Genomic DNA, 17,075 nt, shown 5'->3' on the forward strand with positions numbered 1-17,075 from the left:
GATTTCTGCAGACAGGTAGGAGAAGATGAGGAGGATGGGGCAGACATGGATGACTGGATGAGGGTTATAAGAGAGTTGGAGTGTACGGAACAGATTCACTCAGTCTTCACCTTACTCAAAGTCCTCACTAAACATTTCAAAACCACCAGGCTAATTCACACAAAACTAGACCCATATATCATTTTTAAAATACTTATTCCTTAATTAGGGTTGGTAACTAACCCTCATTTAGAAGTGCTCTATTTGCCTTTGTAATGAAAATGGCTCTACAATCTCTATTACATCAAGTGCCAGGGAACTTAATCTGTAAACCTGAATGTGCCACATCACAGTTATCACTTTGTGATATCACAGCAAAAGTGATATCACAAGTGCTTAGCCACAGTGCCCTTTTATTTAGCAGCTACAGTACATTTCATTGCACTGTTTTAATGGTCCCCGAATGGTGTGGACCAGACGGACGCAGCAGAGCTCTTTCTGCAGCCTGCACTGCTGCCTGTCTGAAAGTCATAAGCTTACTCAGTTACACTTTACTTGAAGCCTTCGTCATAAGAGCTACACTGTCATAAACATGAAATAACATAGATATAACAGACTATTTTATGTACACACGCCTGCTCTGAACTCTGACTGTTTGAGGAGAGCTGATAGCAGTAAATTCTACAACCTTGCCAATATTCTGCCACTCCGTGAGCATTACTAGCAGAAAAGGTATGCCTGAGCCAAGCTAGCATCATGCCATGCTGGATATGAATACATAGCTATCACATAGTAGTAAATACAAGCACACCGTTAGCCACCACTGTCCTAGTCACAGCAACAGCCTTGACAGAACCATGCCGGTGAAGCTCAGCAGTGCATAGCGTGATGAGAGGTTAGCGGTTATGATGGAGGTTAGAGGTTATGATGGAGGTTAGAGTTCAAAGGTCAAAGTAAATCTCGCTGCAGAGGACCACGGGGCCTCCCAGGATGCCGCTGGGCTCGGGGAGAACCCTGCAGGAACGTCTCTGACTTACATAATGATTGGCCGATGCCCCTTTGCCCCGCGCCAATGAGGAGGTTTTTCCCCGCCCGCCTGCCGCCACTCCCCCGCCGCGGCGCGCCTGTTCGTGGTCGAACTCCAGGTCCTCCAGTCGTTGGGTCAGGGCCAGCTTCTGCTGGATGGCCATGCGGAGCAGGGAGTTCAGGGTCTTCTTCTCATCCTCCGCTGCAGCCAGCTGCCTCTGCATGTCATCCAGCTGGGTCACATACTCGTCACACCTGAGATGGTGAGAGAAGAGGGGGGAGGGAGACAGAGAAAGAGAGAGATAAAGAGGGGTTAAAGATAGAGGGCGAGAGCAAAAGGGACACAGGAATAGTGAGAGAAGGGAAAATATTAGTCAAATGAAAACCAAATAAGGAACTTATCATTTTCTCCACCAGATGGCGCACATCTTTTCCTGCTGCCAGTCGGTGCATGTTTTCTCCGTTCAGACTCACAGAGGCACATTTTCCAGATGCTGTCAGGAGGAGCCTGCCAGCAGCCTCTGAATCTCTTCAGTATTACATCAGACAGCTCCCACAATGCCCCGTCTCTCCCACACACACATACAGCAGACACGGAAGAGGAAGTGAGACACCCCACTCGCTTAAATGTTTTTTTTTTTTTTTTCGTTCGATGAAAGTCAATGAAGTAAGTAGACCAGACCCACCTGCTATTGCATTGGTGTCTATGGGAGACACCCCCAGTTAAGTAGACTGAAACTGACCATTTTTATCATTGGTAAACGGCCTAAGTGAACCATCTTCATTTATCCACCATCTTTGCATGCAGCCTCTGGCAGAAAAACCAGCTCCTCAACAACCTAGAAGCTCATTCAGGGCCGGCGTTATGGGCGGGTCTTAGGGAGCCCGACCCGCCCTAATGTACCTCCTTGCCCGTCCAAATCAAATAATTGATCATTTATTTGACCGAGACGCGCGCCGACAGAAAGACGCACCAATCTCAGGTAAAGCATCCGAGCGAGCGAAACAGTGACCCTCAGTCTCAGAATATGTAGAACATCTATCTGATGCTTTTCCGGAAATGTATTAAATGTATAAAAAAAAAAAAAACGGAAATATTTTTTTAAGTATTCAGACTTTCTTGAAGCACCTTTGACAGCTATTATAGCCTCAAGTCTTCTTGGGTATGATGCTACAAGCTTGGCACACTTGTATTTGGGGAGTTTCTCCAATTCGTCACTGCAGATGCTCTCAAGCTCTGTCAGGTTGGATGGGGAGTGTCGCTGCACAGCTATTTTTAGGTCTCTCTAGAGATGTTCAATCGGGTTCATGTCCGGGCTCTGGCTGGGCCACTCAAGGACATTCACAGACTTCCATTCCTGCATTGTCTTGACTGTGTGCTTAGGGTCGTTGTCCTGTTGGAAGGTGAACCTTTGCCCCAGTCTGAGGTCCTGAGCGCTCTGGAGAAAGTTTTCATCAAGGATCTCACTGTACTTTGCTCCGTTCATCTTTCCCTCAAACCTGACTCGTCTTCCAGTCCCTGCCATGCTTCACTGTAGGGATGCTGCCAGGTTTCCTCCAGATGTGACGCTTACATTCAAGATTGAACCAAGAGTTCAATCTTGGTTTTATCAGACCAGAGAATCTTGTTTCTCATTAGTCTTTAGGTGCCTTTTGGCAAACTCCAAGCGGGCTGTCATGTGCTTTTTATTGAGGAGTTGCTTCCGTTTGGCCACCCTACCATAAAGGCTGCAGAGATGGTTATCCTTCTGGAAGGTTCTCCCATCTCCACATAGGAAGTCTGGAGCTCTGTCAGAGTGTCTATCGGGTACTTGGTCACCTCCCTGACCGAGGCCCTTCTCCTCCGATTGGTCAGTTTGGCCGGGCGGACAGCTGTAGGAAGAGTTTTGGTGGTTCCAAAATGTATTCAATTTAAGAATGATGGAGGCCACTGTTCTTGAGGACCTTCAATGCCGCAGAAATGTTTTGGTACTCTTTCCAGATCTGTGCCTCGACACAATCCTGTCGCCTCGGAGCTCTACGGACAATTCCTTCGACCTCATGGCTTGGTTTTTGCTCTGACATGCACTGTCAACTGTGGGACCTTATATAGACAAATCATATCTAAAATCAATTGAATTTACCACAGGTGGACTCCAATCAATTTTAGAAACCTCTTTAAGGATGATCAATGGAAACAGGATGCACCTGAGCTCAATTTTGAGTCTCATAGCAAAGGGTCTCAATACTTATGTAATTTCTGTTTATTTACATTTTTTATAAATGTGCAAACATAAAAAAATAAAAATAAACTTAGGATTTTGTCATTTTGGTATGGTGTGTAAATTGATGAGGAAAAAAAGGCTGAATAAGGCTGTAACGTAACAAAATGTGGAAAAAGGGAAGGGGTCTGAATAGTTTCTGAATGCACTGTATCTATCTATATATTATGCATGGTAATACATTTTCTGGTCTTCTTACAGTCATTTATGTAAAAAAAAAAGGTGTTCATTTTCTTTTGGCAGGGGGGGGGGATAAATAATAAATAAAATTGGGAACCCTGCATGCAATACGGCATATGAAACGAGAAAACCTAGCGATTGCAGGGAAAGAGTCATATCACTGTGATGTTCTCAGGTGGATTTAGAGCTCTCAGCATGGAAAAATACAAAATAATTTTGTAGAATTGAAACAAGACCACTTCCTCTTGGTCATAGAGGGACGAAATGACTTTGTGCATAAAGCTGAAGTTGTAACGAGTCAGCAGGCATTTGTCTCTGAGTCTCTCAGAGGAAGCTGGGCAGAAAATGCTTTGTTGTCAGTTATATGAAATTGTGCCAATTTTGTACTGTCACTAAGTATATTTATTATAATATTACTAAGTATATCATATTTTACAGTTATGAGCAAGGTGAAATATTATTGCAAGTCGTTTATAATTTGATTGTTACTACATGGAAAGTATTTCAATAATTTCAAGCCCTATTTCCCCCACATTTGTTGAATAGAAGAAAAAAAAAGAAAATCACATGATTTTTCATATTTTCATTTTTGTATCATATTTGTACTAGGGATAAATTACCTTTGGGTATGTGTATTTAGACGGGAAACTACATTTTCACATTACATTTAAAAGCAGACTTCTGATAACTTAAGTGTCCCAATAAGCTCTTAGCGTGTATCTACTAAGCCTTACCTTGTGGCAAACATGGCCCGTAATGAGGTGAAGGTGGCAGCGTCCTCTTTCAGGCCCTTGAGCTCATTGCGGAGCTTCAACATGGTCTCGGTCACCATGGTCTTCTCGTTGTCGTATTTACTCTTCAGGTTGGCCAGCGCCACCTCAGCCGTCTGCAGAGTAGAGTAGAATAGTTTATTGTCCATTTTATTCGAATGGAGGGCAGAGGTCACAGTCACAGGATTAGTAAGACCTTATGCTAATATTATCTCTGAACTTCTACACAGAAAGTAAATACTCTCAACTACTGGTCATTTCATACCGTATCAACTCTACTTTTAAACAGTACCAACCGCTCGTGTTTTGGCAGAAAATTCACACTATCACACACACCTGTTTGTTGGCCTTGAGCACGGTCCTCAGGGTGGCAATCTGCTCTCTCTTGGTGCTGAGCAGAGACTTGAGTTTGAGGATTTCCCCCATGCAGGCCTCCTTGTCCTTATCGGTCACAGTACCCAGCTCCATGGAGGCCATCCTCTGGCGGCTCAGCTCTGTGGTGCGGTCCACCGCCTGCTGCAGGTGACGGATCTGGTCCCTGATGATGGCAACTAGGTTATAGATGTTCATGGGCTCTGAACGGGACTCTGGGATTGGGGCTGGGGTGGCTGGATCACTGGCTTCATATTTAATGGGTTCAGTTTCAGGAACCAGCCCATTGGAGAGCAGAACATGGGACAGATGTTGTGTCTTCCCCTCTCGGCTGCCCCTGCCCCCTACACTGGCCTTTCCTTCCTTATAGTAGTCGAGCATGACCCGGCTGGGCGTCTCGTTGTTGCACATGCACACGTGGTTATAAAGGTTGGCCAGCTCCTCGCTGAACGTCACCAGTTCGTCCTGCGCCACGTTCAGGCTTCCCTGCGACTCGCCAACCGCTTCACTCACTCGCCGCAGCTCTTTCACCAGCCTCGCCACCTCCTCGTGCTCCTCCCGGCTGCTCTTCTCCAGGGAGGCCAGCTTTTCGCTCAGCCCTGCCACGTCGCTCTCCAGGCGGACTCGCTCTTCTTCGTACTGGCTCCGGCAAGACTGGTACTCGGCTTTAAGAGTCTTCAGCTCCTGTCTGAGCTCCCCGGCTTCTGATACGGCGATGGTATACTTACACTGCAGGATCTCAGGCCCGTTGATGTCCAACTCGTAGTAGTCCCCGTCACCGTCATCGCGACTGTCTCGCTCTTTCTCGCTGTCCGGGGCCGAGTGGCGCTCCTTGCTGGCCTGGAGTTTCCTCATGGCACTGAGGTTCTCGGTGAGGCGTCCCACCGTCTCCTGCTGCTCTGACAGAGTCCCGTGGGCCACCTCCAGCTGCTTCTGGGACTCCTGCAGAGAGGAGAGGAGCGCCGCCTTCTCTCGCTCCACCTGGAGAACACAGACACGGGACACAGTCACATAACAGCACTGAGAAATCTCTGCAACACTATGTTTACAATCCTATTTCAGCTTGGTTTTTATTACTTTTGATTGAGAAATGAAGTAACAATTCTATATTTACATTAGTCTTTTTTTCTTCTTCTTCTAATTTATATGTAAATACCAGGTAAATATCTGGCTCTAAAATGAAGTGTAATCCAAAATGCCATATGGAGGTGTGAGACACTGTAGTGTGAGATACTCACTCAATAATTTCACACAGTATTTATTCAGCAAGTCAACAGTGCATGTATAAGAGAAGTAGCTTTGTCAGTCCATGTAGCCCATGAAGTTCCACATAGGGCTCAATTGATTAGCCTTTGACTAGGCCACTAAGGCCAGTATAGGTAATCAATGTCCCTAAATGGATGAACACTGTGTTCCCCAATGCTTAATGAACTTTCCAGCCATAAGTCAGAACTGTTCACAGCTGCATGTACGCCTAACTATTTTCCAGGCAACACTTACAAACCCAGCTCAATAATGCTAATTATTACTTTATTGCTTTACCAGGGACGCCGACACCTTGACAGTGGACTGTGAATAAAGCAAACAGGCTAAGCATTTTTACAGTCCTGCCTGCTAAAGCTACTATGTGGTCATCTTACCTGCATGAGCTGCTGCTTGAGTTTCTGGATTTCTGAGATGTTGAGTTCACTCAGCAGGTCATCCACTAGGCTGGGGGCGGGCCGAAGTTTGGCTTTGTTATCTTCGTTGGCGTCGGCGGCCATCTCGGCCAGGCCGTTCTCGTAGCCGCGGAACGAGTCATCGTTGTTCGGCACGTTGGTGGCAGCAGTGGGATCCTCGCTGAACTTGAGTCCGTCATGGGAGACGTTGAGGGAACTGTGGTGGTATGGTAACAGGTTGTCCCCAATGGTCATGTAGTGGGACAGTTCTTTACGCAGGGCGGCCTTCTGCTCGCGCTCAGTCTTAATGGTCTCCAGAGCCTCGGTCAGCTGGCGCTCGGCGATCTCCCTCAGGCGCATGGCCTCCTCCTGTTGGCTGTGGAGGCACTGGGAGTCTTCCTCCAGGCGACGGATCTCATGCTTCAGACCCTCAAACTCCACCTAGAGATCACAGAGAAGCCACAGCACATCAGAGGAATCACTAACTAAATAGGGAGAATCCCCCTTACACTCACCACAAAAGCATATTTTTGTCTCATCCTCTCCAGTTGGTCCTTGTATCAATAGCCTCATTCATTGGCCTTGGCTTTCGACTTTCGAGCCGTGTCACTTTTTCACCCAAACATCTGAAGTGTATTGGCCAGTCTCTCTAACTCTACAACCTTAACCGCTACCCATCACCCACAATAAGCCCTCATCCTCCCGTAATCTCCATACACAACAGCGCCCACTACCCTAGGGCAGGGGAGGCGGCAGGTAGTCTAGTGGTTAAGAGCGTTGGTCCAGTAACCAAAAGGTTGCTTGATCGAATCCTCGAGCCGACTAGTTGAAAAATCTGCAGATGTTCCCTTGAGCAAGGCACTTAACTCTAAATCACTCCTGTAAGTCGCTCTGGATAAGAGCGTCTGCTAAATGACTAAAATGTTAAATGAATGCTCTCCCTCCCTCCCCTTAGTCCCTTCCTCCTCCTCTCACCTGGCTCTGTCGTAGCAGGGACACCTGTTTCTGCAGGGAGATGTTCTCATCCTCCAGCTCACTGTAGTCCTGCAGCAGACGTGCCTCCCGCACTTTATACTCTCGGATGTCATCACGCAGTTGGGTGCGCTGCAACTCCACCTGCTCAGAGCTCTACAGACAACGAGGAAAGAAATGGGTGAGAGAAGAAGCGAAAGAGGAAAAAGTCTTATCAGAGAGTACAACACAAGGACATGTGGATTTGATAAAAATGCATTCCGTGGTTGTACTGTAATGTCAACGCAGCGGGTGTTTCTCAATACGCATACTCTGAAGTATTAAAGTGTGCGAAACAGAGCACGGAGGGCACTTTTTGGATGCATACTCTGTTCGTACATATTTTGAAGCATGCATCAATGCGAGGTTCAACGGAAAGTATGCACAGAAATATGATGCGACCATGAGAAAAATGACAAAAGGTATTGAAATCAATGCTGGACTGTATTTTAGCTGAAGGGAGATAAAATTAACTCTGACTGTGGAATCAAATGTTCACCAATAACATCTCATACGTTCTGTGACAAAAATATTTTGTATATTAGTTAGCAAATACATACTGTGTTAGTAGATCGCAAGCTCATGGTAAGTCAATAGGGCTAGCTGGCTAGCTATCCATCAAGAATTGGTAGCTAGCTACCCATGAAGAATTGACAGCTAGTCATCTACCTTGCATAAGATTAGTTGTAGGTAGTTTTGCCTGTTAAACTAGCTGGCTAGCTAGATTATTAAGTGTGCTGGTTAAGTGTGCCTTGAATTCTAAATAAATCACCAACAGTGTCACCAGCAAAGCACCCCCACACCACCTCCTCCATGCGTCACGGTGGGAACTACACATGCGGAGATAGTCCGTTCACCTAATCGCATCTCAAAGACACAGCTTTTGGAAACAAAAATCTGAAATCTGGACAGATTCCCACTGGTCTAATGCCCATTACTCGTGTTTCTTGGCACAAGCAAGTCTCTTATTATTATTGGTGTCCTTTAGTAGTGGTTTCTTTGCAGCAATTTGACCATGAAGGCCTGATTCACAAAGTCTTCTCTGAACAGTTGATGTTGAGATGTGTCTGTTACTTGAACTCTGTGAAGCATTTATTTAGGCTACAATTTCTGAGGCTGGTAACTCTAATGAACTTATCCTCTGCAGCAGAGGTAACTCTGGGTCTTCCTTTCCTGTGGCGGTCCTCGAGAGAGCCAGTTTCATCATAGCGCTTGATGGTTTATGTGACTGCACTTGGAGAAACTTTCAAAGTTCTTAAAATGTTCCATATTGACTGACCTTCCTTTCTTAAAGTAATGGACTTTCGTTTCTCTTTGCTTATTTGAGCTGTTCTTGCCATAATATGGACTTGGTCTTTTATCAAATAGGGCTAATCTTCTATATACCACCCCTACCCTGTCACAACACAACTGATTGGCTCAAACGCATTAAGAAGGAAAAACATTCCACAAATGAACTTAACAAGGCACATCTGTTCATTGAAATGATTTCCAGGTGACTACGTCATGAAGCTGTTTGAGAAAATACCAAGAGTGTGCAAAGCTGCCATCAAGGCAAAGGGTGGCTACTTTGAAGAATCTCAAATATAAAACACATTTTGATTTGTTTAACACTTTTTTGGTTACTACATCATTCCATATGTGTTATTTCATCGTTTTGATGTCTTCACTATTATTCTACAATGTATAAAATAGTCAAAGAAAGAAAAATCCTGGAATGGTTAGGTGTGTCCAAACTTTTGACTGGTACTGTATATCTAGCCGATAATTCTGAAGTAAAAAGTTTGCTTTGTGCACATCTTGTTTTGTCACTGTCCTGGCTGGAAGAAGGTTCAGTGAATGGGGAGGTGCAGCGTGAGATAAAAAAAAGTGGTGCTTCTCAAACGTTTTATTCGTTCTCCACACAAGAATATACTCCAGAGAACATCCTTTGAGAATGTACTTGGAGCATGAGTGTGCAGCTTGGTAGTATGCATATTGAGGAACACCCAACATATGTGGCTATATGTCAGTGGAATAGTGTTGAGATGAGATCTTGGCAGCTTGTCCACTGTAATTAGGGAGGACCAAGATCCAGTTACCAGACTAGACCATTGAGTGAGAGTGCCTACTAAAAAGATATGGTCCTCTTCGTCAGATTGGTGAGACACAAGAGTATTTCCACATTGAGGTTTGACCTCTCCACATTGACCATGTTTGTGTTTTGGGCAGGTCCTCCACCTTCCAGCTCACCTCTCTCATTTCCAGGGCGACGGCAGCCAGGCGCTCGTTCTCTGATTGGGTGCTAGTGAGGGCGGTTCTGGCCAACCGCAGCTCATTCTGCAGCTCCAGGACCATCTGCTGATATTGGGCCTCCTTACTGGCTGACTCCAGCATCAGTGACTCCTCCCTGCTCTCCCCATCTGCAGCCACCTTCCTATGGGTGGAGTAGGCCTGACCAAACGCCTGGGGACAGAAGGAGAGAAAAATACATTGATTAATACTACGACTGAAGTGGAACACCTTCCTAAGGGTGGAGTATGCCTGCCGAACGCCTGGGGACAGGAGGAGAGAAAAATACATTGATTAATACTACGACTGAAGTGGAACACCTTCCTAAGGGTGGAGTATGCCTGCCGAACGCCTGGGGACAGAGGGGAGAAACATACATACGCATAGATTAGTACCAGGACAGAAGTCATAGGAGTACAAAACTGGGAGAAGGATGGACATTGACCAGAACTCGTGCAGGACTCCAGTGAGCATGACTAGTTGTGAGCATCATGACTGGTTGAGAGTCATATTAGACTGGTTGAGAGTCATATTAGATATTCCTCGTCATATTACTTTATTATGCTGTCCAATCAGCACAGAGCTTCACTAAAGGCTATCAGATGAGTGAAGGTGTGAAGGTTCCTTTAATACTTTGTCATTTTCGCAATTTTTTGGTCAATTCTGTTTGACTTACATACATCCTTGATGAGAAGTAATCCCTTTGATTATATGCAGTCTATTTCAATGCATTATTATATTTAGGATTTATCTGACAGTTTGAATTCGCGCCGTGGTCAGTTAAAACCTCTACGGGATCGGTGTCCCTATACCGGGACGGTTGTCACTAACGTGAGCTAATGTGACTAGAATGACGTTGTAAGTAACAGCAAACTTTCCAGGACATATGCATGTCTTATATTTGCAGAAAGCTTACATTCTTATTAATCTAAATGCACTGTCCAATTATCAGTAGCTATTACAGTGAATTAAAGACCATGCTATTGTTTGAGGAGAGTGCACAACAAAAAACTTTAATGACGGCAACTGGTTTGATACATTCACCTCCGAAGGTAAATCATGTACTTACATTCAGTAATCTTGCTCTGATTTGTCATCCTGAGGGTTCCAGAGATAAAATGTAGCATAGTTTTCTTTGATAAAATCAATTTTGGTTTTTGAAATGTAGGAGCTGGGTTCTACAGTTTGAACCACTGCTGTTTCTGAGAGTCCGATCCTTATATTAATGCACCGGTTATTTGAATTTTGATGCCGGCATTTGAAGTCGGCCTTGTTGTGACTTGATAGCTGGTATTTAATGGCTTTAAAGGACCCCCCCTAGTTTTCGTCACTATTACGACCTAATTCCTGTCTTAATGCGGAAATTATTGTATAGTTCCACCCTCCGAACACAGAGGTATGGCGCCTTATAAATATTGATTAAATCGGGAGTGCATGTCTCCACAGCCCATACGCCACAATTTTTGTAAACAAACTAAAAATCCAGGGTCAGAGTAACTTCGCTGATCGCTACGAAGCACAGTACAGCTAACGGTAGCTACGACATGGCAAAGGACCATCCATTCTCCTCTTCTGCAACAGAATTGAATGATCAAGGATGAACACAGTTTAGCGCCAATACTGGAGTTTTACCAGTGACGCTAGAGGCTAGCTAACCTACTCCCTGGACCAATACAAGGCTCTACAGTGCCACCATTTTACTTACATATGAACCTAAATATTTTGTTGTGGAACCTGGAATTGTTATTTAAGAGCACCAGTCACCTAGGAAAAATTATAGTTCTAGCTTTAATATCTTAAATATTTGTAATTATGTCACTATCTAGTTAGCTACCATTCAGGTGTTTTTCTGATAACCTAATTATCTGAAGAGTAAATGTTAGGTAGTTATTAGCTAGTGTACTCAAAATGTAGCTAGCGCTAGCTACAGTGTCTTTAGAAAGAATTCATACACCTTGACATATTCCACATTTTGTTGTGTTACAGCCTGAATTCAAAATGTATGACATGTTTTTTCCTCATCTACACACAATAGCCCATAATGACAAAGTGAAAACATATTTTTAGAAATTTTTGAAAATGTATTAAATTAAATAAAGAAATCTCATTTACATAAGTATTCACACCCCTGAGTTAATACATGTTAGGGTCACCAGTTATTACAGCTGTGAGTTGTTCTGGGTAAGTCTCTAAGGGCTTTGAACACCTGGATTTAAAAGTTCTTCAATCTCCCGAGTGGCGCAACAGTCTAAGGCACTGCATCTCTCAGGCAGTAGGAAGCTCTCTCAGCTATTTATATGCAGATACAGTCTTATACTCAGCAGGCCCCTCCCCAGATTGTGTTAAATGCTCTACAACAAAGCTTTCTTAGTGTCCAACAAGCTTTCTCTACCCTTGACCTCCAAAACAAAGGTCAAGTGGTATGGTAAGAAGAATGCCCCTCTCCGCACAGGTGTGATTACTACCTCTGAGGGTTTAGAGCCTGAGGTAGTCACCTCATACAAGTACTTGGGAGTATGGCTAAACGGTACACTGTCCTTCTCTCAGCACATATCAAAGCTGCAGGCTAAAGTTAAATCTAGACTTGGTTTCCTCTATCGTAATCACTCCTCTTTCACCCAAGCGGCAAACTAACCCTGATTCAGATGACCATCCCACCCATACTAGGTTTGGGAGACAACATTTATAGATCGGCGGGTAAGGGTGCTCTAGAGCAGCTACATGTTCCTTACCATTCGGCCATCAGATTTGCCACCAATGCTCCTTATATGACACATCACTGCATTCTATACTCCTCTGTAAACTGGTCATCTCTGTATACCTGCCGCAAGACCCACTGGCTGATGCTTATTTATAAAAACCCTCTTAGGCCTCACGCCCCCCTATCTATCTACTGCAGCCCTCATCCTCCACATACAACACCCGTTCTGCCAGTCACATTCTATTAAAGGTCCCCAAAGCACATAGATCCCTGGGATGCGCTTCGGTTCGCTAAAGCTAGCGACTGGAACGAGCTGCAACAAACACTCAAACTGGACAGTTTTATCTCAATCTCTTCATTCAAAGACTCAACCATGGACACTCTTATTGACAGTTGTGGCTGCTTTGTGTAATGTATTGTCATCTCTACCTTGACCTTTGTGCTGTTGACTGTGCCCAATAATGTTTGTACCATGTTTTGTTGCTACCCTGTTGTTGTCATGTTGCGTTGCTACCATGCTGTGTTGCTGCCTTGCTATGTTGCCGTCTTAGGTCTCTCTTTAAGTAGTGTTGTCTCTTGTCGTGATGTGTGTTTTGTCCTATATTTATATATAGTTTTTTTTACATCCCAATAAGAATTTGTTTCTAACTCACTTGCCTGGTTAAATAAAAAAAATACAGATAGGCCTCCCGGGTGGCGCAGTGGTCTAAGGCACTGCATCCCAGTGCTAGCTGTGCCACCAGAGATGCTGGGTTCGAGCCCAGGCTCTGTCGCAGCCGGCCGCGCTGTCGCAGCAGCCGACCACAATTGGCGGGAGTTGTAACGACTAACAATTGGATACCACGAAATTGGGGGGGAAAATACAAATAATGAGATGAGGTAGTAGTCATTCAAAAACAGAGTGAGTCCATGCAACGTGTTAAGCGCATCTTTACTCCTGAACACATTTAGGCTTGCCATAACACACATTTAGGCTTGCCAGCTTGCCATAACACGTATTTAGGCTTGCCAGCTTGCCATAACACACATTTAGGCTTGCCAGCTTGCCATAACACACATTTAGGCTTGCCAGCTTGCCATAACACACATTTAGGCTTGCCAGCTTGCCATAACACACATTTAGGCTTGCCAGCTTGCCATAACACGTATTTAGGCTTGCCAGCTTGCCATAACACACATTTAGGCTTGCCAGCTTGCCATAACACACATTTAGGCTTGCCAGCTTGCCATAACACACAGTTAGGCTTGCCAGCTTGCCATAACACACATTTAGGCTTGCCAGAACACACATTTAGGCTTGCCAGCTTGCCATAACACACATTTAGGCTTGCCAGCTTGCCATAACACACATTTAGGCTTGCCAGCTTGCCATAACACACATTTAGGCTTGCCAGCTTGCCATAACACGTATTTAGGCTTGCCAGCTTGCCATAACACACATTTAGGCTTGCCAGCTTGCCATAACGCACATTTAGGCTTGCCAGCTTGCCATAACACACATTTAGGCTTGCCAGCTTGCCATAACACGTATTTAGGCTTGCCAGCTTGCCATAACACACATTTAGGCTTGCCAGCTTGCCATAACACACATTTAGGCTTGCCAGCTTGCCATAACACGTATTTAGGCTTGCCAGCTTGCCATAACACACATTTAGGCTTGCCAGCTTGCCATAACACACATTTAGGCTTGCCAGCTTGCCATAACACACATTTAGGCTTGCCAGCTTGCCATAGCACACATTTAGGCTTGCCAGCTTGCCATAACACACATTTAGGTTTGCCAGCTTGCCATAACACACATTTAGGCTTGCCATAGCACACATTTAGGCTTGCCAGCTTGCCATAACACACATTTAGGTTTGCCAGCTTGCCATAACACACATTTAGGCTTGCCAGCTTGCCATAACACACATTTAGGCTTGCCAGCTTGCCATAACACACATTTAGGCTTGCCAGCTTGCCATAACACACATTTAGGCTTGCCAGCTTGCCATAACACACATTTAGGCTTGCCAGCTTGCCATAACACACATTTAGGCTTGCCAGCTTGCCATAACACACATTTAGGCTTGCCAGCTTGCCATAACACGTATTTAGGCTTGCCAGCTTGCCATAACACGCATTTAGGCTTGCCAGCTTGCCATAACACGCATTTAGGCTTGCCAGCTTGCCATAACACACATTTAGGCTTGCCAGCTTGCCATAACACGTATTTAGGCTTGCCAGCTTGCCATAACACGTATTTAGGCTTGCCATAACACACATTTAGGCTTGCCATAACACACATTTAGGCTTGCCATAACACACATTTAGGCTTGCCAGCTTGCCATAACACGTATTTAGGCTTGCCAGCTTGCCATAACACACATTTAGGCTTGCCAGCTTGCCATAACACACATTTAGGCTTGCCATAACACACATTTAGGCTTGCCAGCTTGCCATAACACGTATTTAGGCTTGCCAGCTTGCCATAACACACATTTAGGCTTGCCAGCTTGCCATAACACACATTTAGGCTTGCCAGCTTGCCATAACACACATTTAGGCTTGCCAGCTTGCCATAACACACATTTAGGCTTGCCAGCTTGCCATAACACACATTTAGGCTTGCCAGCTTGCCATAACACCCATTTAGGCTTGCCAGCTTGCCATAACACCCATTTAGGCTTGCCAGCTTGCCATAACACCCATTTAGGCTTGCCAGCTTGCCATAACACACATTTAGGCTTGCCAGCTTGCCATAACACCCATTTAGGCTTGCCAGCTTGCCATAACACCCATTTAGGCTTGCCAGCTTGCCATAACACACATTTAGGCTTGCCATCTTGCCATAACACACATTTAGGCTTGCCAGCTTGCCATAACACACATTTAGGCTTGCCAGCTTGCCATAACACACATTTAGGCTTGCCAGCTTGCCATAACACGTATTTAGGCTTGCCAGCTTGCCATAACACGCATTTAGGCTTGCCAGCTTGCCATAACACGCATTTAGGCTTGCCAGCTTGCCATAACACACATTTAGGCTTGCCAGCTTGCCATAACACGTATTTAGGCTTGCCAGCTTGCCATAACACGTATTTAGGCTTGCCATAACACACATTTAGGCTTGCCAGCTTGCCATAACACACATTTAGGCTTGCCATAACACACATTTAGGCTTGCCAGCTTGCCATAACACGTATTTAGGCTTGCCAGCTTGCCATAACACACATTTAGGCTTGCCAGCTTGCCATAACACACATTTAGGCTTGCCATAACACACATTTAGGCTTGCCAGCTTGCCATAACACGTATTTAGGCTTGCCAGCTTGCCATAACACACATTTAGGCTTGCCAGCTTGCCATAACACACATTTAGGCTTGCCAGCTTGCCATAACACACATTTAGGCTTGCCAGCTTGCCATAACACACATTTAGGCTTGCCAGCTTGCCATAACACACATTTAGGCTTGCCAGCTTGCCATAACACACATTTAGGCTTGCCAGCTTGCCATAACACACATTTAGGCTTGCCAGCTTGCCATAACACCCATTTAGGCTTGCCAGCTTGCCATAACACCCATTTAGGCTTGCCAGCTTGCCATAACACCCATTTAGGCTTGCCAGCTTGCCATAACACACATTTAGGCTTGCCAGCTTGCCATAACACCCATTTAGGCTTGCCAGCTTGCCATAACACCCATTTAGGCTTGCCAGCTTGCCATAACACACATTTAGGCTTGCCATCTTGCCATAACACACATTTAGGCTTGCCAGCTTGCCATAACACACATTTAGGCTTGCCAGCTTGCCATAACACACATTTAGGCTTGCCAAAAATACTTGTTCACATTTCAGCTTTTCATTTTTTCTTAATTTGTAAAAATGTCTAAAAACATAATTCCACTTTGACATTATGGGTTACTGTTTATAGGCCAGCGAGACAAAATCTAAATTTAATTCAAGGCACTGTAGCTACCTGGCTAGCTAACTAAACGACCTAGCTGCAGTGTCCAACACTGAATCAGTGTTGGACACTAGCTAGAACATGGACCAATACTTTAATAGCAATAGAGTTAGCTACTAATACAATAACCCAACTTCTTGAATATTGTTTTGATGAGGCGAATAGAATAAGGATGTCACTTGGTCAAATCGGGGCGGCAGGTAGCCTAGTGGTTAGACCGTTGGGCCAATAACCGAAAGGTTGCTGGATCGAATTCCCAAGCTGACAAGGTAAAAATCTGTCGTCCTGCCCCTGAACAAGGCAGTTAAACCCACTGTTCCCCGGTAGATCGCCACTGTAAATACGAATTTGTTCTTAACAAATTACAATGTAAACATATCATGTAATTCTACTTACTGTATGTTCCTAATTATTTACTTAGTATTATCAAACTTCATCCGGATATTACACTGTTGGTGTGTAGGAGTACAATATTACTAGTTAGCTTGTATTCTACGAACAATAACACCAGTGTTCCTGTAAAATAATGTGTATAATGTAATATAGATAGGTTATAGCCGAGAGAGAGAAGGAATTGGTGGCTTGTTAGAGCACATCACATTTCAGTGGTGCTCATCAGGACCCACATAAACAATTGAAATGTCAATGTGGCCCCCCTCAAACATATTGTAACACTGGGAATCCTTAGCAGTCCATGTATGATAGTACCCTGAGTGGAGGAGTAGGCTATAATGAACATGTGGTCTTCCTGTACATTGTAATAATTTATTTTCCATTCCATTGTTTGCTCAGCTTGTAATTGTAGTTGGTTATGTAAACATTATCAGAACAGGCATTGCATGATAAACAGAACAAAACATGGACCCATCATATGATATATACGTTTTAACAATTTC

The 17,075-nt window shown here is 44.6% G+C and overlaps 1 protein-coding gene across 2 annotated transcripts in view; it reads right to left on the reverse strand.

Annotated features, from left to right (window-relative positions):
- The window catches only part of LOC139370796 (protein bicaudal D homolog 2-like), a 48,396-nt gene that overhangs the window by 2,824 nt on the left and 28,497 nt on the right, over positions 1 to 17,075 (reverse strand). The window contains exons 2-7 of one of the 2 annotated variants that reach the window (XM_071110568.1): positions 9,490 to 9,702; positions 7,222 to 7,374; positions 6,229 to 6,687; positions 4,553 to 5,569; positions 4,181 to 4,332; positions 1,017 to 1,260 (exon numbers count right to left, since the gene is read on the reverse strand). In XM_071110568.1, the coding sequence (XP_070966669.1) occupies positions 1,017 to 1,260; positions 4,181 to 4,332; positions 4,553 to 5,569; positions 6,229 to 6,687; positions 7,222 to 7,374; positions 9,490 to 9,702 (2,238 nt within the window). Of the gene's footprint in view, positions 1 to 794; positions 1,261 to 4,180; positions 4,333 to 4,552; positions 5,570 to 6,228; positions 6,688 to 7,221; positions 7,375 to 9,489; positions 9,703 to 17,075 lie in introns of those variants that run through there. The other variant, XM_071110567.1, reaches the window with a different exon arrangement.

The sequence above is a fragment of the Oncorhynchus clarkii genome, chromosome 17 (genome assembly GCF_045791955.1).
Source record: "Oncorhynchus clarkii lewisi isolate Uvic-CL-2024 chromosome 17, UVic_Ocla_1.0, whole genome shotgun sequence".
NCBI lineage: Eukaryota > Metazoa > Chordata > Actinopteri > Salmoniformes > Salmonidae > Oncorhynchus > Oncorhynchus clarkii.